At 54.3% G+C, this 26,000-nt stretch overlaps 3 protein-coding genes across 7 annotated transcripts; 1 reads left to right on the top strand and 2 right to left on the bottom strand.

Annotated features, from left to right (window-relative positions):
- The first annotated feature begins 454 nt into the window (after positions 1 to 454).
- On the top strand, positions 455 to 7,539 carry LOC102098485 (sterile alpha motif domain-containing protein 9-like). Of its 2 annotated transcripts, XM_005508000.3 has the most exons (4): positions 455 to 608; positions 1,412 to 1,819; positions 1,944 to 1,997; positions 2,519 to 7,539. In XM_005508000.3, the coding sequence occupies exons 3-4, from the start codon at positions 1,994 to 1,996 to the stop codon at positions 7,186 to 7,188; spliced, it is 4,674 nt and encodes a 1,557-aa protein (XP_005508057.2). In that variant the 5' UTR covers positions 455 to 608; positions 1,412 to 1,819; positions 1,944 to 1,993; the 3' UTR covers positions 7,189 to 7,539. The 2 variants fall into 2 exon arrangements, with proteins under 2 accessions (XP_005508057.2, XP_064890185.1); XM_065034113.1 differs by lacking the exons at positions 455 to 608; positions 1,412 to 1,819 and having other exon boundaries at positions 1,924 to 1,997.
- Positions 7,540 to 10,397: 2,858 nt separating this feature from the next.
- Positions 10,398 to 12,638, bottom strand: LOC135575667 (coiled-coil domain-containing protein 42-like). Of its 2 annotated transcripts, XR_010466866.1 has the most exons (3): positions 12,246 to 12,638; positions 11,057 to 11,215; positions 10,398 to 10,601 (listed from the first exon to the last, which is right to left on the bottom strand). XR_010466866.1 is itself a non-coding variant. In XM_065034169.1 (2 exons), the coding sequence occupies exons 1-2, from the start codon at positions 12,636 to 12,638 to the stop codon at positions 11,111 to 11,113; spliced, it is 498 nt and encodes a 165-aa protein (XP_064890241.1). In that variant the 3' UTR covers positions 10,398 to 11,110. The 2 variants fall into 2 exon arrangements, 1 of the variants encoding a protein (XP_064890241.1); XM_065034169.1 differs by having other exon boundaries at positions 10,398 to 11,215.
- Positions 12,407 to 21,216, bottom strand: LOC135575666 (uncharacterized). Of its 3 annotated transcripts, none has more exons than XM_065034119.1 (15): positions 19,153 to 21,216; positions 18,726 to 18,968; positions 17,400 to 18,021; positions 17,169 to 17,263; positions 16,949 to 17,040; positions 16,677 to 16,815; positions 16,322 to 16,513; positions 15,942 to 16,073; positions 15,661 to 15,738; positions 15,212 to 15,376; positions 14,937 to 15,058; positions 14,556 to 14,621; positions 14,306 to 14,444; positions 14,017 to 14,155; positions 12,407 to 13,732 (listed from the first exon to the last, which is right to left on the bottom strand). In XM_065034119.1, exons 1-15 carry the CDS (start codon positions 19,525 to 19,527, stop codon positions 13,608 to 13,610), a joined length of 2,724 nt encoding a protein of 907 aa, XP_064890191.1. In that variant the 5' UTR covers positions 19,528 to 21,216; the 3' UTR covers positions 12,407 to 13,607. The 3 variants fall into 3 exon arrangements, with proteins under 3 accessions (XP_064890191.1, XP_064890193.1, XP_064890192.1); XM_065034121.1 differs by having other exon boundaries at positions 14,017 to 14,152; XM_065034120.1 differs by having other exon boundaries at positions 16,322 to 16,510.
- Positions 21,217 to 26,000: the final 4,784 nt, after the last annotated feature.

Below are 26,000 nucleotides of genomic sequence, written 5' to 3'. Positions count from 1 at the left end.
AAAATATGTTGCATGAAACCGAAAGTTGACAACCAACCACATGATTTACAGGAAAAAAAGCCGATCTGTAATGCAGCTTTGTGTGCTGGGGCACAGAAGGCTGAGTGCCCTCACGGCACAGGTACGAGCACAGCTGCTCTGTGCCCCGGGAACAACCACACACGCACCTCTTAACCACTATTTACTGTGGGGAGCTGGTCTGGAGCCCACGGGTGGATGGGAGGGTGGGCAGTAAGTGGGGTGGGGATGAGCTCCCTAGTTTGAAAGAAAAAACAAAACCAAACGCTCCAGCACGCCCCCAGCCCAAGCACCCCCACACGTACCATTGTGGTGGGGTGCCCGCACAGCCGTGCAGAGGATGTCACCTGGATTTCAAAAGGCAGCAACGCCAAACAGGGCAGAAGGGGCGGAGACTCGGCAGAGCAGCAGCAGTTCCCCTTTTATTACCGGATATCAGCAGAAACAATCAAAAGCGACCTACGGGAGCACAGCAGAAACACCCATAGGACTCAACTCCCGGTCTGGCAGAGCCCGGCCCCGCAGCGCGCCGAGCGCTGGCCCCGCAGGCAGCTCCGGCAGCGCAGCGCTGGGTCAGTCCCCGCGGTGAGGTGAGTGCTCCCCGTGCCGTGCTGTTCCTGTGTGGGGAGGCAGGTGGGAGAAAAGGCGGGAGCGGGATGCTTGGGAGGTTATTCGCTGCGTGCTTCGCTGGTAAGCAGGACTAGGAAGAGCGAGAAGCCCCTGCACTGACACCATCCCACTGGGAAAAGGGCTGCTCAGCAGCTCGGGGGGTGAGAGGGGTTCACTTCTGTCCCCACCGACCCACGGCACCATCTCTTCCCTGGCCACCCACGCAGCCAGTAGTACCCAAGCCCCACATGCAGGCTGTGGGAACCACAAACCCGTTGCTGGTCACCCCCCTGACAGCTCTTTAAAAGGGGCAGGGGCCGGCTCTGCAGCCCCCTCAGAACCAGGCTCTGCAGCCCAACCCCCTCTCCACCACACAAGTTTCTATTCCCCACAGAAAGTTTCGTTTCTGCAGAGTTTCGTTTCCCCGCTGAACCCCGTGACGTCAGCTGTCACAGCGGGACGGGGCGGGGGCCGCCGCACACGCGTCACTGTGTGAGCCCAGCCCAGGGAAGCAAGAGGCACAAAAGGCTGGAATTTGAGAGACATTTTTAGCCCCATTTCCAGGGGGGTTAAAGAGTCTGGGACCGCGTCATCCCCTGCCTGTTTCCACCCACTCTGGACAGATCCACACTACGGCACATCAGAGCAGGCCCGTAACAGGTTCGCCTTCCAGACGCTGAAGCCAAAGCTCTTGACCACGCTGGCACCTCCAGCAGCTCACAAGCCTTATGCAGGTGCTTAAATGGTAAATACGCACTTGCTCCACGTATCTTCTTTGTCCTAGACCCAGTACCTCCCGAGACCGCCGCCTCCTGCTGAGCTCAGCTCTAGCCAAGTCGTGTTGCTGGGGAGCAAGTGCTCCTTGCCGTTCCTCCACTACAAGCCTTGTCCTTTCAAGCGCTGTGTGGAGCTTGCACAGAGCCCCACAGTCACCTCTGACCCTGGCTGAGTGGTGACTGCTCCTTCTACACTCGAGTTCGGAGGCTGTGAGTGTCCCTGCTGTACCGCCACGAGCCGCGGGCATGGAGCTGGCCGGGCTACGGACACCTGCGGAACCCGCACACAGCTGAGCTTCCACAGCCGAGGATCTTCACCACCACCACCACCACGGCCCTGCGGTGACCAGTGCTCTCCCCGACCCCTCTGCACCTTGCACAGCAGCCGTGTGGCTGGCAACACCGCGCTTTTAGAGGTACAGAAACTACCTGGGACCAAAAAGGTGGGGAGAGGATTGGGAAAACAGAACAAATAAGTCAGACTTTACCAAAGAAACATTAACTGCAAATCTGAAGACAGTTATTTTCTTCCCCCTTTAGGCTTTTGTTCGTTAACAGCAGGATTTCCCTCACCAAAGGCAACAAAGGCAATGGGTATGTGTTGCTTTCAGGAAATTTGTACTTTATATGCAACAATTTGCTTTTTAATATCTGTATTTTAAGGGTTCATCTCTAGCGGGGAACTGATCAGTACTCTTAACATCTTATGGTTTGTATTGATGCTGTCTTCATTTAGCAGAAAATTAACAGACTCAAGCAGGTAATCAATCTACCCAAACCTCTCTAGTTTAGAGTATTCAGCCCATCAGTTCTGATAACTTCATCACATATTTCCCTTCAAAACATTTTGGGTTATTTCCATGACCGGAAATAACAGACAGTTTCCTGCTTCACTGGTTTGTTTGTCTTGTACCATTGCTTAGGAGTGCTTCAGATTAAGGTTAATGATGCTTTTAGTCATCAGAACTGACATATTTGAGAAGACAGTCTCCCGCTAGTAGAAAGAAAACAATCTAGCATTCAGCGTGGCCAGTTCTGCAAAGGTTATTATGCCTTGTCAAGCACATTGACGTGTTTTTAGTTTTTATTACTAATACATAATTTTTAACTTGTAGATTACAAAATATTACCTGTGGGTGAATGGGATGAGAACCATGTCCAGTGCTGGCTGGAATCTACTGGAATCAAGAAAGAGTATGTAGAAAAACTACATGCAGAAGAAGTGACAGGTCCAGTGCTAATGGAACTGGATGAGCCTTTCCTCGAAGGCATCGGCATGAAGAAAGGCCAAATCCACATGTTAATCCGCAAGAGAAATGAACTCCTGCAGCCACAGGAAAATGCACAACCAGCCAAACATCTCAACAGCAAAACATCTGACAGAACTGATCCACAAACAGACCCAGGAATACCCAGAAACGCCTCTGCCCAGAAAACCTCCAATGAAGACAGCTGTGGTCCAGCAGATAAACCCAGTGGAGATAACACAGCTTCTACTTCTGGCAGGAGGCAACGGAGGAGTAACAACTCCCAGCTTCAAAGCACTGCCGAAGTTTTAGAGCTCAGCAACTGTCGGCCATTCAGAAGTCAGAATACTGATTTCAAATATGTGAAAGACCGAGTTCTTGCTCCAGAATCGGGAGTCAATGGTTTAATCACTCCTTGCCATGAATACAAATCTTTTGCCACTGCTGCAGAACTGAACAAAAATCAACTGCAATCAAAATTTGCCTGCGAAGTGATAAGATTTGCTTCAGCCTGCATGAACGTTCGAACAAACGGCACCATACATTTCGGTGTCATGGACAGCGTTGAGGACAGGGGCTGGAAACACGGCCAGATCGTTGGCATAAAGGTCAAAGAGAGAGAATACTACGTTGATGCATTAGATTATATAGAAAAATGTTTTTCCAAACACGTACAAGAAATTGCAAGGAAATGTATCCACCCACCTGTTTTTGTTGAAGTGATTTCAAAAGACTCCGAGGAACAAAGATTTGTGGTGGAGGTTGACATTGAACCAACATCCAGCTTAGTAAAGAACAAACTTTTTGAAGTTTGTTTGCCAAAATACAACGAGGACAAAAAGAAGGTGAATCTGACAGAAACTTCAGTTCTCTACCAGAGACTGGGAGCAAAGTCTGAACCTGTGAAGCACAACGATCTAGCAACTTTTATTCAGGGTTTACAGGACAGGGATGCCGAAAGAGAAAAAGCCGAGCTCTCCAGTGCAAAAGTACATACAGAAATACCTCAAAATTTAGGAAGAAAGTTATCAATTCTACTAAATGATGGCAAAAGCTACATGGATGACTCCCTACGGTACATCCTCGTCACAAACAGGTGCGAAAAGAATGATCTGAACTACATCAACTTTTTAATGCACTTGAACATCTTCTGTGTCTTTGACTTTGATGAAGATTCTAATGTGTCAGGACTGTGTAGCAAGTACAAAGAACACCATGCGGTAAGGTTGTATTTTTTACAGGATTTTTCCAATGAAAGTAAGACTGGCAACCCCCCCGCTCAGAAACATTTGTGCCTGTTTGATCAGACCAGCTGGATATTCTGCAATGGGCGCAGTGACTTCCTCGGGAGAGAAGAACCTTGTGATGAAAACACATGGATTAGAACGAAAAAGAAATACCTTAAGAAAGCAATTACTCGCATTTGTGATGAAATCCTGCCGAAGCGGTCCTTCATTGTGCTCTTCCTATTGCTGTCACCACCGCAGAAACCACTTGTGGACACTTTTCAGGAATTCTATACGGAGATGAATGGCACGGAGTACATTGTTTGCATCGCGGAGTCCAGAGAAAATTACAACAAGTGGGCTAATTTAGCTCAGACGTCCTGCAGCATTGAGACACTCGAGCAATGCAGTGTCGTGGGTATGAAACTAAGTCATGTAGATACCACCATTCAGACCATGCTGCCTTCTATAGCACAACCCAGACACCTGCCGGTCTCCTCCAGAGGGCTGTGTACGCTTCCCTCCCTGGAAGAGGAGAAACTCTTTTCCCTAGAAATCCTTTGTGTTGACCAATGCAATGATATCAAACTAGATTGTTTGACTGAAAAGGAAATACAAGAAATGGAACAAAATTTTTACCGAGGGAGAAAAATCATCTGGGAAAATTTCTGGCTTGCTGACACAAGACGCTGTGGGGAAATCATTGAACGCGAAGCATGTAAGGATGCTAGCAAACTCCTAGACGACATTTTACAAGGAAGCGGACTCAACTATTCTGTGGCTAAACTAAAAATATTTCACCATCCTGGAAGCGGTGGAAGCACAATAGCACGGCAAGTTCTATGGAAAAGAAGAAAGGACTTAAGATGTGCTGTTATCAAAGCCTCATATCCTCCTGCAACTGTTTGTGAGCATGCACTTGCATTTAGAGATTATGAAGAAAAAGAATTCAGTCATTGTCTTCCTGTGCTCCTCTTGATTGAGGATTATGATGAAGACTATTTAGAAGAACTAAGGAATGAGTTAATGGATGCTGTATCAACTAGGAGAGTTAATTCCCCCAGACCTTACTTCATCCTCATGTGCTGCAGACGATCCAATGACCCCGAAAGGCTTTGCAAGGCGTCTCCACTGGACACAGTTGCTGTCACTCACAAGCTGACGGACACAGAGAAAAGTCTGTTCAAAACTAAACTTGAAAAACTGAAGCAGAAAGATGTCAAGCCAGAATTCATACTTACATTTGTCCTGATGTGCGAGGAGTTCAATGAAACATACGTGAGAGACTTCGTAGGACACATATTGCAAGGCATAGACCGTTCTTCTCGTGATACCCTTTTGATGCGTTATGTGGCTTTGCTTAGTTTTTATGTACCTAATTCATATGTTTCACTGTCACACTGCGAGGCTTTTCTGGGCCTGGGGGTATACACAGAAAGGAAATCAAGAGCATATGATTTCAAGAGTCACTTGAGTGAACAAGCAAGAATGATTTTTATTGAGCTAAGGGACAGCACCACCTATATTTCATCTGTTCGGATAATACACTGCCTGGTTGCAAAAGAAATTCTGCATCAGCTCTCAGGGGATGAACCTCAAAGTCAACTTGCAATGACTCTTCTTCAGGAAAAGACACTCTTTGAAAACAGATTTGGACGAGAGGAATTCATAAAGTTCATCAGAGATCTATTTATTCGACGTGATAAAAGAAGCAGGGGTGACAACACCGACACTCTTTTCTCCCCATTCATTGAACATGTCTGTAAAGTCGAAGACTGTGAAAAAGCTATAGGTGTTTTAAAAGCTGCGTATGAACTCCTTGGAAAAGATCCCTTTTTTGCGCAGCAGCTTGCCAGACTGCATTACAGCAACGAAAAATTCGAAGATGCTGAACGCTGGGCAGGGATTGCAAAATTCCATTTGCCAAATGACTCTTATATTTTAGATACAGAAGGTCAAGTCTACAGAAAATGGTTTAGTTTCATGGTGGATAAAAAGACACAGGAGGACAGTCCTGAACACATCATTCAAAGGATAGAGATGGCTCTTAAAGCTATGAAATGCTTCAGGGCTGCACAACAGGCTGCAAAAGCAGAACGCGACAGCATGAACAACGCTGGCTATTTTGGAGAGGTAGAAGTAGGATGTCGTCTTCTTAGATTTTTGTCCACAGTCCATGTATTTCGCAAGAATCCAGAGGGGGAACATTCTGAGCTTGTGAAATACCTGATCACAGATTACGTTCCTAAAGACATTGAGAAAACATGGGGACGCCTTCACTCCCGCTTAAAAGGCTTACGCCAGAACCTGTACAATGCTCTGGAATGGATTTCGGAAGACCTAAGTTATTTCCAAACAGATAAACACCATGAGAGGGAAGATGAACAAGATGAAAAGGAAGAACAAATTTATAATCCCAGAAAATGGCTAAAAAGACAGTCTGAGGTATATGCCAAATTCTTTGTCTCAGCATCACTTCTTGAGGAAAGCAACGGCCCCGAGAGCCAGCTGATTAGACGCATGAATATTTATAGGAATGGTGGAGGTAGCGTCACTAACATTCTGTCATTCTTAACAGATAAGAAAGAGAGCAGGTCAGCTGATAAACTAGAAAACATCCTTAGTTTCTACACAGAAAACCCGCTAAGGGACAGGCTGGAGGACAACGATCTGATCAATTACATTCTGTGCCACATCACATTAGCGTGCTTATCACCAGGATCAGCCAAACTTCTTCCAGCACAAACTCTTCGTGACCTCAGTGCAAGATTCTTTAAAGGAAAAAGACCATTTCCAGCAAGTGCCCATTTTTTGCTCACCTTGCTGTACTGGCCAGATGAGGCATTAGACAAAGAGCCTAATCCAGACAAAGACGAGATTCTAAACTCTGCCCTTCAAACCCTGAAACGTTTATACGACATCAAGATGAAAGATGTTCCTACCAGAAAGAAAAGAATCTACACCCACTTTTTTCTGGGAAAGGGTTATGGCTTAAGTAAGATTGTGCACAAAACTAAAATTGATAAGTTAATTCCTGGGTCCTTAGACGAGAGGAGAATGAAGTGGCTACATGGAACCGTATGGAATATTGCCAAGATTCGCGACATTCTCAAAAGAGTTTCTGGGTGGACCAGGGACAGAAATTTATTTATACGTGGTCATGTGAGGGAGTTTCCTATCTTGCCACTCCATCGTGATTCAGTGCCCCCTGGAAATGAAAATGTGACCTTCTACTTAGGCTTTTCATTTAATGGTCTTGTTGCTTTCAATATTGAGGTTGAAAATAATCCAAGTCCTGTCAGCAGAGCATGAGGCCATTTCCTCTCATCCTGTCACTTGTTACTTGGGAAAAGAGACCAACACCCTCCATGCTACAACCTCCTTTCAGGTAGAGAGTGATAAGGTCTAAGTCTCCTTCTCTCCAGTGCTGGGCAGGCAGGGAGGATGGCCAGGGGAGATGGGCACGGTCCTGGCCTGTTCTGTTCTGTTTCCTGGCTGTGTTTGTGTGGCTGGTTGCGCAGAAGGAGTCAGGCTGCTGTCCTGCTCATACGATGCTATTTGGCCTCTGTTTGAACTGATGGCAAAGGTGCGCAGCACACAGGAGCGACACTGTTCATGTGCATTGATTTCAACCCAAACAAATAAATGTCTATTGGAAGCTTGGTTCGTGGATGGTTTCTGCACCTCTGACCTTTGCAGAGAGATGTCTCAGGCTCTGTCACAGCAGGGTGGGTGACGCGGAACAGAAACAAGATCCTTTGGAGTTCCCTGGTATTGCAAGAGTACAGAGCAGCGAGATATCCAGCCCTTCCATTCTGGCTCTTGACCTAATGTTTCTCTTTTGGGCCTGGCTGAAAAATCTTTGGAAAGGCAAGAAACTGCCTCCCTGGGTTAATCTCCCTTAATGCTCGAAGCCCTGAAATCTTGATGTGTTTGTTCACTGATAGCAGCCTTCTGTCCCCACCAAGCCTCAACGCTGCCATTTATAGAGGAGTTGTGGAACATCCAGTGTCTTCTATATGTAGCACTTTGCTTAAAGGGGCACTGAAGGGGGCTGTACCGTCTCTTATTTGTCCCCTTGACTCTCCCCCACCTGTGTCCCACCCCAGGTGCTCTCAGGTGGAGCAGCAGGACAGCCAGGCCTGAGATGCATCAAAATGAGGGGCAGATGTGGATGGAAGGAGCAGGGGCAGCTGAGTCACCTCTCAGGACGGGTGTAAATGCTCCCGGTCCCTTTGAACATGTCAGTGCCGAGACGAGATGCAAGGGCACAAACGCACATTTTTTCTGCTGGATGAGTCATGAGTTGACTTTTCCAGCGCAGGCGGCAGCTCTTGGTTTCATCACCGGTGCTTCTATGAGACATTTACCAACCTCTGGGACCCCTGAGGGCCACAGCAAAGTTCGCTCTCTCCTGCTTGTTTGGTTTCTCTTTTCTGCTGCTGTGCATTGGGTCTGACAGAACAGCAAGGAAGGCATCTGAGGATGCTGCTGGCTGGGGAGCAAGGCTTTCAGATCCAGCCCTAGCACAGAGAGCTGCTGTCCCCAAGGAGGTGACATGCTCCTCATGAGGCCGGTCCCGTTAGACCTGCCTCGTGCCTGTAGACCAGCGTGGAAATCACTGGACACAGCCATAGAAACAGAGAATCATAGAACCATAGAATGCCCTGAGTTGGAAGGGACCCACAGGGGTCACTGAGTCCAGCTCCTGTCCCCGCACAGGACAACTCCAGAATTCACGCCACGTGTCTCAGGGCGTTGTCCAGTCACTTCTTGAATATTTTCACTCTTGGGGCCGTGACACCTCCCTGGGGAGCCTGTTCAGTGTCCAGCACCTCTGGGTGAAGAACCTTTTCCTCATGTCCAACCTGACCTTCCACTGGCCCATCTTCTGCCGTTCCCTGGGCTCTGTTACTGGTCCCTAGAGAGATCAGCTGAACCTCTCTGCTCTTGCTCGTGTACCACAGGGCTGCATCCCATCGGTGGGGACATCCTCCTGCCTGCTTTGCTGGCACCTTAGCGCCTTCCCTTGAGGAGCAGCCCACTCTGCCCCTCCCTGACAGTTATTATCCCCGCTTTACAGACTGAATTCAATGTAATCATTAAAGTGTAGGCACATGGTGGCTTCAGAAAGTTGCATCAGCTTTTACTTTTCCTTGCCAGCTGAAATGCAAACTGTCACTCATCTCCCACTGCTCCGGGGATCTATTCAGAAGAACACGAAACATGTCATGGCCCACACTGCACTAACATGTCAAGGTTTCAGAAAGAAATGAGCTCCGCTTCCACATACAGCAGCTGAGAAACAATTACTGCCCTTGCCTCTGTAACAAAGGTTTTCGCTATTGTTTTCTTCTGCACGGGCATCACACTGCACAGGGTCATTTTTCTGCTGATGGGTGGTAACTCACTGAGCTTCAGTGGCCCAACACGGGGCTGAGCTCAAGAGGCTCGAGGGAAATTGGGTTTCCAGGATGAGTTCTTGCTGAGACCTGAACCCAAGTACCGTGTTTCTAATTGATTTTATTCCTATCAATTCGAGCCTGTAGAGAAAGTGACAGCAAAGACACAGAGGGAATGTCCTCAGTTGACTCTGCACCCGGTGCTCCCGCCCTGAACTCCCCCTTCCTCTGCTGCCCCAACGAGCAGCAGCACCAGCCCTGCAGTACATCTCTTTTCCTTGTTGCTCACGGAAGCGCAGATTTGGGGAAGGGAGGGGATTAATCTGTGTCTTCCTCACTCTCAAAGGGATCAGGGGCCTGAGCAGCCTCCAGGCGTTATAAACACAGACCAACTGCACTCAGACTTTTCTGGAGGATGCATTAGCTGAATCCACTTCTCTGGGCTCAGGACAGGAAAAGCCACTGAAGAGAAGGGAGCAAGTATGTGATCAATGGTCTCTTTGATGCACAAATCTGTAAGCTTATGTCATTGGGTCTTTGGTCCATTCAAATGTCCTCCCTAACAGACTCTGAGCCCAGCCTGAACTCCACAGTGGGACTCCAGAGCCATTTTTAGGCCTCTTGTTTTGCATTCGTCAGGTCAGCACTCACCATGAACAGCCAAATGCTTGGTGCACCCGCCTGGCTGGTTCATCCTTCACCTATATCCATTCTCCACACTTTCTCAACATCTTGAGGGGGAAGGTGAGTTTTTGTACGCAGCACATGGCTGTGCAGCAAAATGCACATCTGTAGATGTGCTGGGTGTGGCGGTGGAAGATCTCTGAAGCTCTTCCAAAGCACCAGCCCCCACCCTGCTGTGACGTCCATCTTAAACATCTCAGAGCTTAGTCTGGGTGGAAGGTCCGAATGTGAACACCAGTACTAATCCTGATTTGAAACTCTACTCCTGTCCCGGCCTGCTCTCCCTATTTTGCCTGCTTTGCTGGGATACTGTCTCCTGCAACCAGAATCCACCTACCAGAAAAGGCACCCCATGGCCTCTGGGGGTGAAGATGCTCTGATGCTTCCAACCCTCCCAGGAAACGGAAAGACATTTCAAAATCTTTGGTTATTTTAATAGTATGAAAGGGACTCATCAGCTGGGCAGGACAAAAGAGCTAGAAAGGTTTTGAAACTTCACGGACATAACACAACATCCACAGGGCTCTCTGTCCTCCTCTTGCCCTTAATGCTCGTGCTTAGCTGCTCGCCGGTGGCTCTCCATGTCCTTCGTTTCACCTCCGTAACAATGTCTTTGAGGTCTAGGATAGACTGCTGAATCTAAGGTAGGGAAGAGAGATGGTAGAGGTCAGAGCAGGGGTGGGAACAGGAGGCAGAGAGGAGCCCACTGGCCCTTTTGGAGTGCAAATTTCACCAACCAAAGTGAGCAGGAGGACAAAGGCAATTGCCCTGCTGGATCTGCACCACCAGAATGGGCTTTTACAGGTGAGTCAGAGGGCTGAATGAAGCCAGACTGTAGCCATGGGCGGATCTGCACCCCCTGCCCCAGCCTGCCCAGCTCCCAACAGGCACCCACCCCCTGCTCTGCCTCCTGGGATGAGACAGGTTTGCCTGGTGTCCTCCACCCATTCCCCGTGCCCAAGGGACAGCCCAGGTGGAACGGAAAGTGTCTGTTGGGCACCTTGATTTCTCTGGGCTTTCCCCTCCCTTTGGGCAGCTGAGGGTCATTACTGCTGCTCTTTCTGGGCAGGGAGGGGGGTCTGGCTTGGCTCTACCATGTCCAGCTGTCTGAGGCTGTCATCCTCCGGCACATGCACTTTTGCTTTCAGCTACTTATTCACGCACTGGAAGAGGTTGTGGATGGCTGTCTTCATAGTTGTCAGCATCAGGGCATTCTTGGCATTCCTGTTCTGGATGTCAGCCCAGCGAGCAGTCTGAGGTGGGGAGGAGAAGGAGAAGAAGGAGAAGAAGGAGAAGGAGAAGGAGAAGGAGAAGGAGAAGGAGAAGGAGAAGGAGAAGGAGAAGGAGAAGGAGAAGGAGAAGGAGAAGGAGAAGGAGAAGGAGAAGGAGAAGGAGAAGAAGGAGAGACACACAGCATGGTGATATGTCCCAGCAAAGATGCTGCTTCAGTGCTGGAGACCCCGGCTTCCACACTCCTTTGTTTTGCTAGGAAGAACCTGTCCTTGCCCAGGGCTGTGCTGGAGGTGGTTGACACCCTGGGGGCAGCACATCCCAACACCACCGGCCCGGACCAGGCGCTTTCCAGCTTTGCCTGGTGGGACTCAACTCCTGCAGCTGGGAGTATCCAGGAAGGGAATTTGGCAAGGCCCCCTCGGAGTGATGCAAAGGGAACAGAGGCCAGCAGAGCTGCGGGCATTTCTACACATTGATGTGCCTTGTTACAGCCCAGATGACCACCAGTTTGGTCATTTTTGGACTGGTAAGGAGGGAGGAGAAGGGCTGAGCCCTGGTGTGCAGGTGCTGTGCAAAGGATGAAAACAAATAAAAAAATCAGCAAAACCAGCTTCACCCTGAGGCCCGAGCCATGAACAGTGGCGACCACGAGATGTTCCACACTGAAGCCCCATTACAGGGATGATGCTGCAAGGAATGGTGAATGGAAATGAGTCTGACTGGGCTACACAAACCCAACAGGCATGTGATGGAGCATGCTTGGGTTTTGTGCCAAGGCAAACCTCCCCATAGCCTGGGTAGCAGATCTCTTTTGACTGTGAGTTCAAACAAGAAGGGAAAAATCCCGGCGTTTTTGTGAGGGCCTTGTTTTAACCCCTGACATAACCTGCTCCAGGCCTGTCTGTCATTTGTCCTTCTGCAGCCCCCTGCAGGGATGAAATGAGGCATCTCCTCCAATTACAAAGTCTGCTACTGTGCCTTGCCATGACCCTGTGGCTTAACACAGCCAGGCCTTGGAGATCTTCCCCTGCCCGTCCCGCAGTTCCTCACCCAGGAGCGGACATCACTTTGAGCCTGTGCAAAACGTTGGTGGAGCTGCTCCAGCTCATTTTGGTACTGCAGGGTCTCAGCTTCTTTCTCTGCCTCGTACCGGTCCAGGAGCACCTTGGTTTGCTTAATCATTTCCTTGTCCTTCTCTTGTGACTGCTGCAGGTCCTTGCGCGTCCTCACCAGCAGCTTGTAGCGGGAAATGACGTCCTGGATGTCCTCAAACTGACCTGTTTTGTCAGAGACCGAGCGGTGCCTCCACCTGCTGAACAGAGAGCGGTTCAAAGGTGCGACGCAAACATCGAGATATCGTCTTGAGTTAGTGTAACGGATCTGTTCACATATTTGAACTTGGTATTTGGTTTGTGTGTCTGAGCTCAGTATTTTAGTTTGCATATTTATATTTGGTATCAAAAGAATTTGTTTGGGGAGGTAATTACAAAATGAGAACTGGTTCCATTACTAAAGTACCACCTTGCTCCCCCTTCAGATGCATCTGTGCACATGCGAGTAAATTAGTGGGGGAAGAGATTTGAATGTGAAATTCTGGGTTAGCTGTGTTGCAGTTAGTGTTGTTCTGCAGACACATTGATTTGGATCTAAAATTAATGGAAGGGATCAACCTCTGCCCCACAGCCCCGCACACAAACTGCCAGAAGCTCCCATAGGCTCCTTTTAAAGCCCAAGGGAATCCGAGCTGGGCCCGTATATGGTCAGTGCTCTAGAAGCTTCTCTGGTCCGAGGCGTTTCATTAAACGAGGGCCCCGTCTGTCAGCCGGGGGGTGTGGGCATGACCAGAGCGTCCATCAACTAGAGCTGCCCGGTGCTTTCCTGCGACTGCAAAGCACTGCGACATGGCGGCCGTGGGCACCCCGGGGCGGGGCACGAAGCTGCTGCGTCCCCCCAGTTCTGGATCCCCTGACCCAGAGCAAAGCGCAAAGCGCTCCCCTCCTCCGGCTGCCGACAGCCAGCCCGGCTTCTTGCACAGCCCCCTGGTTCCCCCCTCACCCCGTCCCCCCAGTTAGTCCCAGGGGTGTTTCTGAAGCCCATGGACACCTCAGCCCCACCCGGGGGCAGGATGGGCCTCTGCTGGCTCTGCCCTGGTGCCCACTGGTTTGCTCCCCGTGCTCCTTCTGGGGGGGCCTGGATACCAACTGGATCCACCTGGGCACCCCCAAAGCGCCTTTTTAGCACTTATTTTTCTCCTGAAAAAGCAAACACAGCGGGGCTTTCTGCCATCCTGCCCCAGGGACCCCCACTCAGACCACACCGGTGCTCGGTTTCCCATCGCCATTTATTGCAGCCGCTGCCTGCTCAGTGCCCGGGGCGGTGGGACCGGGGCCGGGACCCCGTCCTGCCCGGCTGTCAGGGGGTTGGTTCACGGCGGGGGGGCGGGATGGGCGGCAGCAGCTGCGGTGCCAGGGTGAAGCGTCTGGGAGACGAGACTGGTAGGTGCTGCAGCACGGCTGATCTCAGCGAGGAGCGGGTGTCTGGGGGCGAGGGGCAGGGTCAGCCACAGACACCCACCAACAGGGTCCTGCCCCCACCCTGAAGCACACAGGCTGTTGTCCCACACTGCCCAGCACCACCCCCCATGTGCCCCCAGCTCCCTCCAGCTCCACCACGAGGACCGGCTGCCCCAGCAGCCAGTGCTGCTCCCACAGCCCAGCCCAGACCCCAGACCCCCGTCCAACCCTGCCCAGCTGTGGGCACAGACCCATCCCCCCAGACAGCAGGGTGTCCTCTGCCCCCCGGTGCTCTGACAGGGCCATACTTGGCCGGTTCCTGGAGGTCGGGGTGTCTGGGGTGGCCCTTGGCGTTGTGGGCAGCTCAGAGCCCCCCATCACCGAGAGCTGCTCGTCCTGCCGGTTCCCACCAGTGCCGTCCTGGCCCGACAGCTGCATCGCGTCCTTCTGGGAAGGGGAGAGCGTGTGACCCAAACACGGGGCCCCGTTCCGCATCCCCCAGCAACCCTCCCCCAGCCAGCTCTCCCCGGGGAAACTGAGGCACGGATGGATCCCCCCGCAGGCTCAGATCCCCCTCCCCACCTCTGTCATCCCTACCTTGTTGGGGCTGCGGGCACTGGGTTTGGATGGCCGTGGGGTGCTGGGCGGTTGGGGCTGGAAGCGCGGGGGCGTGACGGTGTGTTGGCCCCCGCAGCTCCGCGGAACAGTGGGGTATCTACACTCGCCCGTCCGCTCCCTGTGGGACAGAACATGGGGGTGCTCAGTGCCTGGCAGGTGGCACCCCATGTGTCACTCGACGCCAGGGAGGGGTCGGGGGGTGCTCCCTGTTCGGGGGGCAGTTACTCACGGTCCAGGTGCCAGCATGTTGAGGGGCCGGTCGCAGGACAGGCAATGGAAACCGGGCAGCAGCTGCCTGGAGGGGGGAGAAAAGGGCTGGGGAGCTCCTGGGGGGCACAGCCCCACCTGCACACCTGCCACAAAACGCCTCTGCACCCATCCCCCAAGACTGGTTCAGGAGAGCTCCTCCCGCACGTGCCCCCTCATTGTGCCGCCTCTATCGCTGCGAAGCTGCAGCTGGCAGGAGCACAAGGCACAGCCACTTGCTCAGCATCCCCAGGGGCGCTGCCCACGTGGCTCCCACGCCAGGTACCACACCGGCACGAGCCGGGACAGCCAGCAGGAACAGGGCCAGCACTGCCAAAGCCACCACTGTCCCCATCGCACTCACTTCCTAATCCCAGCGGCATCGTCACGCTCTGCCTGCAGCGCCTTCTCCTGGAGCTGCCCGCTGAGGCTCTTCCACCGTTCCTCCTGCTGCTGCCGGAACGCCCCCAGCTCCCGGCGGTCCAGCTGTGGACGGGTGACACCCTCAGCCAGCTACCCCAGGATGGTACATGGCGGTCCCCGGGGGCACAGCCGGGAGGGGGGACCCTCGCAAGGATGCTGCCTTAGGCTGCCAGGCCCCCAGGGTGCCAGTGCTGCGTGGAGGGGACGAGCCCTCACCTTGCAGTCCATCTGTCTCTGCAGCTCTCGCTGGAACTGGAGCCAGCCCTTCTCCTGGCCCGTCACCTGGCTCGTCACCTCCTCCATCATCTTGGTCAGCCGCTCCTCACACGCCTCAAGCTGGCTGCGACTGACTTTGTCAGCCAGGGCAGCTTTGTCTGCTTTCTAGCAACGGGGAAAGGCAGGAGAGCGGTGGGGACAGGATGCAGGGACAACGGGAGAGGGAGAAGTGGCTACGTGGCCCTGTTCACACCATCACCCCCGTGGGGTTGGTCCCACCAGCCGAAGGGACTCGGGGCCACAGAGGGACCTGGCAAGGGACCCGCAGCCGGGCTGGAAATCCTCCCTCCCCCTGGCTGGTTCTGCCAGCCAGCACCCAAGGGACAAGGGGTGTTTGTCACCCTGCCAGGGACACCCTTGGCTGGCACCAGGGCCCCTCGAGCCCGTACCTCATCGATTCCCAGCACCAGCATCTCCTCCTTGTCTGCTTGTTTCTTCTCCAGCCTCCCCAGGGCCTGGGACAGAGCCTTCCAAGGCAGACAGCAGCCCGTGATGCCACGGCAGGGTTGGAGCTGCCCCCCGGCCAGCCGAGCACCCCCTGCCTCCCCACCCCATCAGAAACCTCCAGGAAAGGCATTGGGAAGCTGTGCAGGGCTGCGAGCAGGGTGGCAGGGGGACAGAACCCTTGGGGTCCCAGCCTGGGCTCTGCCTGCGGGTTACAGCCACCCACCTTGATGTCATTCTGCTTCTGCTGGCGATCCTGCTGGAGGTTTGCAAGGGCCGAGCTCAACTTCTCATAGTCCTTTTGTAGCTGCATGATGCTGGCCTGGAGGCACTTGAGCTGCTCGTCGTGCTGCAGGGACTAAGAGGACAAGGCGGTGCTGAGCAAGGGGGTGGCTGCCCCGCGGGGACAGACCCAGGGTATTTTGGCTGGTGGCCACGGGCCCTCAGTGCAAGCAGGACATTTGCTCCAAGGCTTTAGTTCCCTTCCGTTCTGCTGACTCTCACAAGCCAATTAGGGGGGCAGCGAGGGGCTCCCCCACGTTACAGCAAAGCAGAAATGTCTGAGGGGTCCTGGCAGCTCAAGCCCCCTACACCACATCTCCTTACCTGTCTCCTCCACTTCGGATGACTCTCCACCTTGCCGCCCGCCTTCTGGACCAGGGACTCCACCTGCTCCTCGAGCTTCTCGCAGCGCTGGAGGAGCTTCCCCAGCAGCACCCTGGTGTCCGGGCTGCAGACGTGGCACCCTGCGTGCTCGTGTCCCCCACTCTGCTCCGTCGTCCTCGGCTCGTCCACCTGCTGGCAGGGGAGGAGGAATCAGCTCTGAGCCGGGCTGGATGCCGCCCACAAGCCCAGGTGCCGTGGAGGCTCCATGGCCCCGTCCAGCCAGGGGACGTGGCCGGGACCCCGCCAGGACCCCCCCGAGCCAGCAGGGGCTGGGAGCGCTGCCCCCGGGCCTCACCTCTGCCTGCAGCTGCTGCGCTGCCTCCATCACCAACTTATTCACGTATTTGGCCGCAAACTGCTCCAGCTCGGCCTGGGTCGGCTCCTGCTTCTTCCCCAGCTCCTTGCGCTCTGCCTTGACCTTCTGTCCCTTGGGCCTGGACAGCGAGACAGGGGCAGGGGCAGGCTTAGCCTTCGTGGGGGTGTCCCTCGGCCCCCAAACTGGGATGCTCCCAGACCCCAGGCTCCCTCACAGCCCTGCAGGTAGGAAAACCTCTCCCATCCTTTTACCGCGGCTGTTGGGTCATCTGGCCACCGCCGTCTGCTTTCCTACCGGCTCCAGACCCCCTCGTCTTTCTGGGAGCATCCTCCACCTTGCTGATCTGGGAACGGCAGTGGGGGGGGTGAGGGCACAGCCCCCTGTGTCATTCCGGCACGGGGAGCCTTCAGCTGCCCCCTCCCTGCCCAAACTGGTGTCCCCACAGCCCCTCGGGGACTGCTGCCGGCTCACCTTCTCCTTCTCCCCGTGGAGGGCCCTGGCCATGTCCTGCAGCAAGGACATCTGGCACCTGAGGTCGGCCAGGATGCTGGTGATGCTCTGCCGGCCTAGAGGGACATGGTGCAAGGGGATGTGCTGTTGGTGAGGGGGTCTCACCCGTGGGGCCAGGCTCTGAGCATGACGAGCCCCTGACCCAGGGTGTCCCCACACCAAACAACCCCGCCAGCCCCCCCGTGCTCTCACCTCCCTTTGGGAAGAGCCGGCGCACGTCCTCAAGATCTGCGCTTTCTGCTTTTGTAGATTTAAGCTGCTCCACCTGTTCCTTCAGACCAGCGCAGAGCTGGCCGAGCTGCCCAACCTGTGACAGTACCTCCCGCATCTCCGACTCGTAGCTTGAGGTGCTGGTGGAGCCCCAGGGCTTGGCCGGCTCTTGGGCATCCCCTGGGATGGTGGCTTTGGAGCTGGAGGACCCAGGCTGCACCCCAGGGGTGGTGGTGTGGGTCCCAGGGGATCCTGCCTGCATCCCCGCGGTGCTGGCCTGGGCATCAGGGGCCCCTGGTTGTGTCCCCAGGGAGGTGCTGGCCTGGGTGCCCGGGGATCCTGGCTGCATCCCTGGGGTGGTGGCGCCGGCACCAATAGACCTCTTGTGAATGGAGGGAGCGCCTGACAACTTCACAGGGGTCGCTGGTTGCCCCTGTGTCCCTGCTTGCATCCCCGGGGAGCCAGACCCTGCAGTCCCCTTGCTGGTCTCCATCCCAGGCTGTGTCCCACGTCCCTTTGGCTCCAGTGCTGAGCTCCTCCTGGCCTGGCTGTCCATGGCCACCTGGGTGGGCTCAGCAGGGGCAGACTGGCCCCCACCACCCTCCTGGGAAGAAGAGGCAAAAGGCAGCAGGTTTACTGGCAGCTGGGCAGCCGTGAGGACAGACCCCAGAACCCCCTGCCATGTCCCCAGTCCCCGTCCACAAACCACCATCTTGCACGGCCAGACTCGTGTTGAAAACGAGAGCCCAAATGCAAAGTGATCACGGGGTCAGCCCGGCCATGGAACCAGAGGGGTGGGATCCCCAGGGATGGAACCCCCAGTATCACTGCCCAGCACCCCAGCCCACAGGCTGTGCCCCGAGGCAGGAGGGCTGGTGTCCCCGAGGGAGCGGGGGACGCAGCCGCCTCCTGTCCCTGCGCAGCCCGGCAGCGTCCCGGGGCTTCCCCTGGAGCTGGGCGAGGACAGGGACACCCGCTCAGATGTGGGAGCGGGATTTATAGAGTATCCCCGAGTGAACTGGGGCACGAGGCAGAGGGACGCTGGGCAGGGCTGTGCCTGGGGGCCACGGCTGAATTGCACGGGCAGAGCTTTATCTCCCCTCCTGCCCCTCCCATGGATCTGTTTTGAGGGCTCTCTAGTTCAAAAGTGCCTTAGCAACTCCTGGGACACCCTTCCCATCTTCCCTCCTGCTGCCCTTCACGCTGGTGACACCGATGGCCGTGGGGCACGGGCACAGTGTGACAGGGCAGCAGGAGCGGGGAGGGACGAGGGCCCAGCTCCCTCCCGGGGCACCAGGGGATGCTCACCAGGCCAAGCGTCTCCTGGATCTCCTGGATGTCCTCCGCCAGGCCGGAATGCGCCTCCTGCAGGGCATGCATGTCCTCTGCCAGGCCGACATGCGCCTCCTTCATCTCCTGGATGTCCTGTTCCAGGCCAGAATGCGCCTCCCGCATGGCCTCCTTCATCTCCCGCACGTCCTGTTCCAGGCTGGACTGCGCCTCCTTAAACTTGCTGATCTCCTCCCACAGGTCCTGGAGCGAAGCCCTTTTCTGGGAGAGCGGGTGGGGGGTGAGCCCAGGGGAGGGTCCCTGGGGACCTGGCCCCCGCTGTGCTCTGCTGCGGGAGCTCGGGCTTAACCCAGCCCTTGGGCTGAGGGCGGCACGACGGCAGCGCGGAGCCCGGAGGAGGGGGCGTCTCGTGGGGGAGCACCCAGGGACCAGCAAGAGCATCTACCTTGGGGACGTCTCTCTCCTCCTCTTTCGTTGTTTTTGGCATGGCCTCCTTGGCCACGGAGGAGACCTTGGAGTTGCTCCCGGTCCCCTCCAGCGTGTCCTTCTCAGCCAGCTGCTGCTTTGGTTTCCAGAGGTGCTGCCCTGTGCCCAGGGCTCCGTCCTCCTCCTTCTCCTGGCCAGGCTGGGCCTTGCTGTCCTGGTCCTTTGCCAGGCCGGGGGTCAGGCTCTGCCCTGGCTCCAGGACAGACAGCTCCTGCTGGCCCAGCTGCCCGATGATGGCCTCAAGCAATTTGTGCAGTGCCACCAAGTCGACAACCCCCAAATGGGGTGTCCCCATGGCGGCGTTCAGCATCTCCAGCAGTCCGCGTGTGGCCATCGCTGCTGCTCTGCCCGAAAACACTGAACTGGATGTGGGAAGACGGGAGCTCTTCTGTCCGGAGATGATGTTTTAGGGATGGGCAGCCAGCAGCCTTTCTCCTCCTCCTTCTTGCCACAGAAAGTGATCCAGTCACCAAACAGATCCAAGTGCCAAAAGCAATCCGAGTGATGAAACTGATCCAGTCGCCAAACAGATCCAAGTTCCGAAAGTGATAAAACCACCAACAGCAGTTCAACCACCAGAAGTGGTTCAACCACCAGTAGCGATCCTACCACCAAAAGTGATGCAACCACCAATAGCGATCCCACCACGAAAGCGATCCAACTGCCAAAATGAGTCCACCACCACAGTGATCCCACCACGGCAAGTGATCCCACCACGGCCAGTGACCAAATGGGCGAGGGGCACAGGTGACAGGGGACAATATAGTGTCTCTGTTGCCTGGCAACAGCCGCCCCAGGAGCCAGCGGGCGCCGCCCTGGTCCTTTGTGATGAAGTCACCCACGGGATGGGAGATGCTGAGGCTCCCTCCTGCCTTTCCCGCTTTACCACCCACAATGCAGCTGGTGACACCTCAAATGCTGTGGCAGGTCACTGCAGCCCGTGCCCAGATTCAAAGTACAATCAGACAGGTCATGGGGAATGAAATCTCATTTCACTCAATTAAATACCCTCAGTTTTAATTGCAGAAAGAATGGCTTTATCCGTGTTGTGCACTAAATCAAACTCTCCCGACGTCTCACCCTTTCCTTTCCCCATGGCACAGTTGGCCTCGGAGGCGATTCCCCTTGGTGGCAGATGTGCAGCGACTGGCTCACGAGTGCACCAGCACTGGGAACCTGGGCTGAAAACAAGGTCAAAGTGCCTGGTTTAGGATGCCTTTCCCTGCGGTTCATCAAGCAGAAGGGTGTCTTTTGAGAGGGAGCTGTTCTGAAGGGATTTCTTCTGCCTCTCTTGACCGTTGGCACGAGCCAGCGGCTGCTGACCAGGAAATGTGCTCATCGCTTGCTCCCTCATGAACACTGCCCTGGCCTTTGCAGCTAGAACGACATAAACCAGAGGATGTTTCCTGTCACCTCTGCAAGAAGGTGGTTCAAATGCAAAGGCTGATCTTGCCTGTAAGCAGCACAAACTGCTCTAGAGACAGCTCTTTGCTGGGGATGGAGCTGTGAGAGAGGTTCTCCAGCTGGCACGGCTGCCTCCCTTTTGAAACACGGGCCATCTTGTGCTGAGAGTCCCGTCCCTCAGCCTCATGGCTCTGACATCTCCTCTGATGCTTCAGAAACGCTGCTGCTAGCTACACAGCCATTGCAAGATCCTTTTGCACTGCGAACTGAAGCTGCTCCATAGCTGAAAGGGAGACCCCAACACAGAAAGCAGGGCTGCCATGATTCCTCTGAGAGTGAACCCCACATCCCAAAGAAAGCCGGTCCTTGGAGATGGCCAAGTTTGGAGCAGCGCTGTCACACGTGAGCTGCGAGTCACACAAGGAAGAGTTCCAGAGGACGGAGCGTGTCCCCAGATGGCTTTTGCCAGCGCTGACTGAGGAAGAGGCGTCCTGTCCAGGGACCTCTGCAGAGACATCTCCAGGCAGAGCAAGACACCGGGGGGCAACAGCCCCTCTCAAACCCCAGTTTTGCACCCCAAGTGGCCGCACGGCAATGGGCAAGCCTTCATCCCAGGCCAGAGATGCTGGATCCAGAAGTCATGGCTTGCTCCCGGGAGGGTTTTCTTGTGTCAGAACCTCCTGTGTTTCGCCACGCATTTTTCACGGGCAATGACTTTCATTTCTTTTCCCTCTACGCTCTCCTCCGGTTTTGCCGTGGAGAGCAGATGCCAACAGTCTATTCCAGCCTTATGGGATCTTGCAGACTTCTCCTTTGCTGTCTGTGGTGCTGGTGATTGCCTTCTGCTGCCCCTGGTTCATGTTGAAGATTAATTCCTGGCAGACGCGGTTGGTGCTGCTGAGCAACACTCTTGGCTTTGTGCTAGTGCTCAGTAGGACACCGACAAGGAAGCAGGTGTCAAAAACCTCTCGGTTCTTGTGTTGAATGGTGTTGTGAGGAATCATTTAACTTCTCATTTTCATCGTGAGCTCCTGGGGTTTTTGGCAAGACTGGCCTCAAAAAGGGCCGGGTCTGTCCAGGGGGGAGGTGGGGAGGGCACTAAATTCAGCTCAGTGCTCAGAAAGCAGGGGCCGTGCCGGGAACCGCGAGGGGCCCGGCCAGCGCCTCGTGTCCCGGGGGCCCTGCCTGTCTTTCTGTGTCCTAATGGGGTGCGAAGTGGAGCAGGGGACAGGGAGCCGGGTGAAGAGGGTCCTGTGGGACCCCAAAACTCTCCCCACCCATCGTGCTGGTCCTCATTGCATCACCTCATCCCTGCCCGGGGCAGCTGGCATCAGAGCAGTGTCCCCTCCCCAAACCCGCTGCACCCCAGCGCTCTAAGCACCCTGGATGGTCCAAACTGTTCTTCGCAGCCCGAGCTGGCCCTGCCTGGGCTGGAGATCCTCCCCAGGCAGCCCCCACGTTCTGGGGGTGCCACCCAGACCCTGCAGCGCTGGGTACCCCAATACCCACCAGAGCTCGGCTTCGAGCATCCCCTGGTGCGGGATGCACCCAGATCTTCAGTGATGGGGAGGTTGGCAGGTTGGGACTCCAAAAACCATCCATGGCCGATCTGACACCCCCGCAGATGTGCACCCCCAGCAACACACCGGCCACGCCGCCCAACTTCCCCGACGCTCTGGCCACGTTCTCCAAGCTGCGAACCCCCGAGAGCCACAGAGCAGCATCAGCCCCATCACCTCCATGGCCTGTGCCCCCGGGAGCTTCAGTCCCTACTGGGCTTCCTCAGCCACAACCCCCAGCCCGCCTGGCTGCCCCCTCCTCACCCACTGCCCACGGCCTCCACCACCACCTGTCCCCAGAAAGCCACGGCCACCATGGACAGCCAGAGACCAGACTGGGTTGGCAGAGGTGGGGGGGCCAGGGGGGTCCCGGGCCAGGGTGTTGGGAGCGGGGGCTCCCCTGAGAATCGCACTGGAAGAATTTTCTAGGTATTATTTCTAGGGTGGGGGGCACACACTGCTGGGGAGGGCACTGGCCCTTGAGAGCCTCTAGATGGTCTTTTCTGCCCTCATTTTTAAAAATATGTATCTAATGTATATAAATATCCTAGTGCCAAAAGTGATCAGTCACCAAAAGAGATCCGAATGACCAAAGTGATTCCATCACCACAGTGATCCCACGACGGCCAGTGACCAAATTGGCGAGGGGCACAAGTGACAGGGGACAATATCTGTAAAGGGGTGACACAGAGCGTCAGCCAGACAGTGAAGATCTGAACCCCAGGGCCCCCCATTGTTAACAAGGCCCCCCCCCACACACCCACCAGGGCTGGTCGAGCACGCCCTGGTGAAGGCTCTCAGTTTATTCGAAAATGCTCATTCAAAATGGGCTGTTAAGAGGTTGTTTCCTCAGACTGCTGTTAGTTTGGGGGAGGACGGCTCCACAAGCGCCCAGTCTGTGCTGTAACAGCTCCCAGACCAGTGTCGGGACCAGCAGGAGCCCACGGGCACAGCTCGTTCACCGGCCCTGTGCCTCCCCCAGGGCTGTGTCACGGCTCCCCCAGCCCCCCGCACGGGCCATTTCTCACTGAGGAGCTGATGGGAGACCCAGGTAACGGAGCTGTCCCACTGGCAGTGTTGAAACGCCAGCCCTGCCGGGGTCATGGCATCCTTGTGCTTTCTGTACAAGTCAAACGTGCTCAAGGTTGGCAGCTTGAGCCTGTGGCTGGAAACAAGACACAAGCACAAGAGCTGAGGTGATTCTCTTTTCTTGCAGCACTCTGGCAGTCAACTACTTCCCCACAGCAGATCACCCAGGGAAACACTCTCCCTTTCCATATTGATCCCCATGAATGAGGTCACCCCTCAGTCTCCTCTAGTCCAGCTCCAGAGCCCCAGCTCCCTCAGCCTTTCCTCACACGGGAGATGCTCCACTCCCTTCAGCATCTTGGTGGCTGCGCTGGACTCTCTCCAGCAGTTCCCTGTCCTGCTGGAACTGAGGGGCCACAGCTGGACACAATATTCCAGGTGTGGTCTCCACAGGGCAGAGCAGAGGGGCAGGAGAACCTCTCTGACCTACAGACCTCCCCCTTCTAACCCACCCCAGGTACCATTGGCTTCCTGGCCACAAGGGCCCAGTGCTGGCTCATGGTCACCCTGCTGTCCCCAGGACCCCCAGGTCCCTTTCCCCTACACTGCTCTCTAATAGGTCATTCCCCAACTCATACTGGAACCTGGGTTGTTCCTGCCCAGGTGTAAGACTCTACACTTCCCTTGTTGTATTTCATTAATTCCCCCCCCAACTGCAGCCCCGCGCTTTGGTCACCGGGTGGCAGCAACGAAAAGGAAATACCGGAGAAATAAACCCCGAGAAGGGACAGAAATGGAAACGATCGCAGAACACAAATTCCCATTGAGAACAACCGCAATGGAGAATCTGCTCTGGAGAACCGACCCCCGCAGACATTGCCCCTGCGACCGCTGGCGTTTCACCCCCTGTTCTCCTCAAACCAGAGGGGACTGGCCGTGGGTCGCTTGTCCATAATACGCAAATATTTTTTTTGGCTTCTGTGAAATATCTGTAGCCATTTTTACACTGAGAAAATAGTCCTTTGTTTCATCAGTCGGTGACTGTATACTTTATCACAGAACCACAGAATCGACTGGGTTGGAAAAGCCCTCAGAGATCAACGAGTCCAACCCTTGGTCCAACTCCAGCCCGTTTACTAGATCATGGCACTAAGTCCAATCTCAGTTTAAAACCCTCCAGGGCTGGTGAGTCCAGCACCTCCCTGGGCAGCCATTCCAATCCTGACCACTCTCTCTGCAAAGAATTGCTTTCGAATATCCAGCCTCAATTTCCCCTGGCAGAGTTTAAGCCCATGCCCCCTTGTCCTATTGCTGATGCCTGGGAGAAGAGCCCAATCCCCACCTGGCTAGAACTGCCCTTCAGGTAGTTCTAGAGAGTGCTGAGCTCAGCTCTAAGCCTCCTCTTCTCCAGACTAAACAAGCCCAGCTCCCTCAGCCTCTCCCCATGGTTCTTGTGTTCAAGTCCCTTCCCCAGTCTTGTTGCTCTTCTCTGGACCCGCTCCAGCACTTCAATGTCTTTCCTGAGCTGAGGGGCCCAGAACTGAACACAACACTCCAGGTGTAGCCTCCCCAATGCAGAGCACAGGGGAAGGATCACTGCCCTTGTCCTGCCGACCACGCTGGTTTGGATACAGGACAGGACACCACTGGCCTTCTTGGCCACCTGGGCACACTGTTGGCTCCTGTTGAGCTTCCTGTCCATTAGTCCCCCAGGTCCCTTTCTCTGTGCCCAGCCTGGAGCGCTGCAGGGGGTTGTTGTGGCCAAAGTGCAGCACCCGGCACTTGGCCTTGTTGAACTTCATCCCATTGGAATGGGCCCATTTTTCCAGTCTATCCAGATCCCTCTGCAGAGCCTCCTGCCTTCCAGCAGGTCCACACTCCCTCCCAACTTGGTGTCAGCAGCAAATTTGCTGATGATGGTCTCAATCCCCTCATCTCAATCATCAATCAAGATGTTCAGACATTGTGGAATTAAAGCTAAGATACAGCCTGGCCATGATTCAGCCATTGGGACCACATTTGCTGTATCAATTCCACGGCAAACGTAATAGTATTTCTGCAGGAAAAAAAGAGTAAGATGCATTGGTTAAGTGCAGTATTAGATAGTCTTTGATAGTACAGGTTTAGTTGGAAATATGAGCTTATTTAGTGAAAATCAATGTAATTGGTACTAAGTATGATTTATATTGTAAATTACATGTACATCACTGGAATCTGAATTAGGCACCTTCGTCAGCCTGCTGAACAGTAGTGGGCCGACTAATGATAAACAGCCGTTGAGACAAACACAGAGTATAGTGGCATAAACCTTATTTCATTTCTCTGGCAAGAGCTAAATAACAAGAATTTCATTGAAGAATGGGCGTAACTCATAGAATTCTGACTTCAGTTTTACAGTTGCACAGTTCTGGTGAGAGGCCTCACCTTTGTGCCGTCCCAGTACCAACCTTCTCCTTAAATAAGTTTTGATGTGCTACACAAAGTGAAGAAAAGGGGAGAAGAACGCGGACAGAACACACCGAATGGCTGAAAAACCTGCAGGTAATTCTTGCTTTTTTTTTTTGGTTTCCATTTCCATGAATATGTATCAAATGTTTTTTAAATAGAAATTTTGTATAAAGAGGGACAGGGAGAGAGAAAAGTGTTCCAAAAATGTACAAAAATAAAGGAAAATCATTATTGCATATGCCACTTACATGTAAATAAAAAATAAAACACCTGTGGGGTTAAAAGAAAGGAAGTTCTTGCATAAGACATCTTTACCAGGTCCCCTCCAAACTGAGTCTTTCTGTGGCCCTATGAAATACAAAATAAA

The sequence above is a fragment of the Columba livia genome, chromosome 18, assembly GCF_036013475.1.
Source record: "Columba livia isolate bColLiv1 breed racing homer chromosome 18, bColLiv1.pat.W.v2, whole genome shotgun sequence".
Lineage (NCBI taxonomy): Eukaryota > Metazoa > Chordata > Aves > Columbiformes > Columbidae > Columba > Columba livia.
The sequence above is the reverse complement of the archived record's forward strand: the minus strand, read 5'-3'. Positions and strand labels throughout refer to the sequence as shown.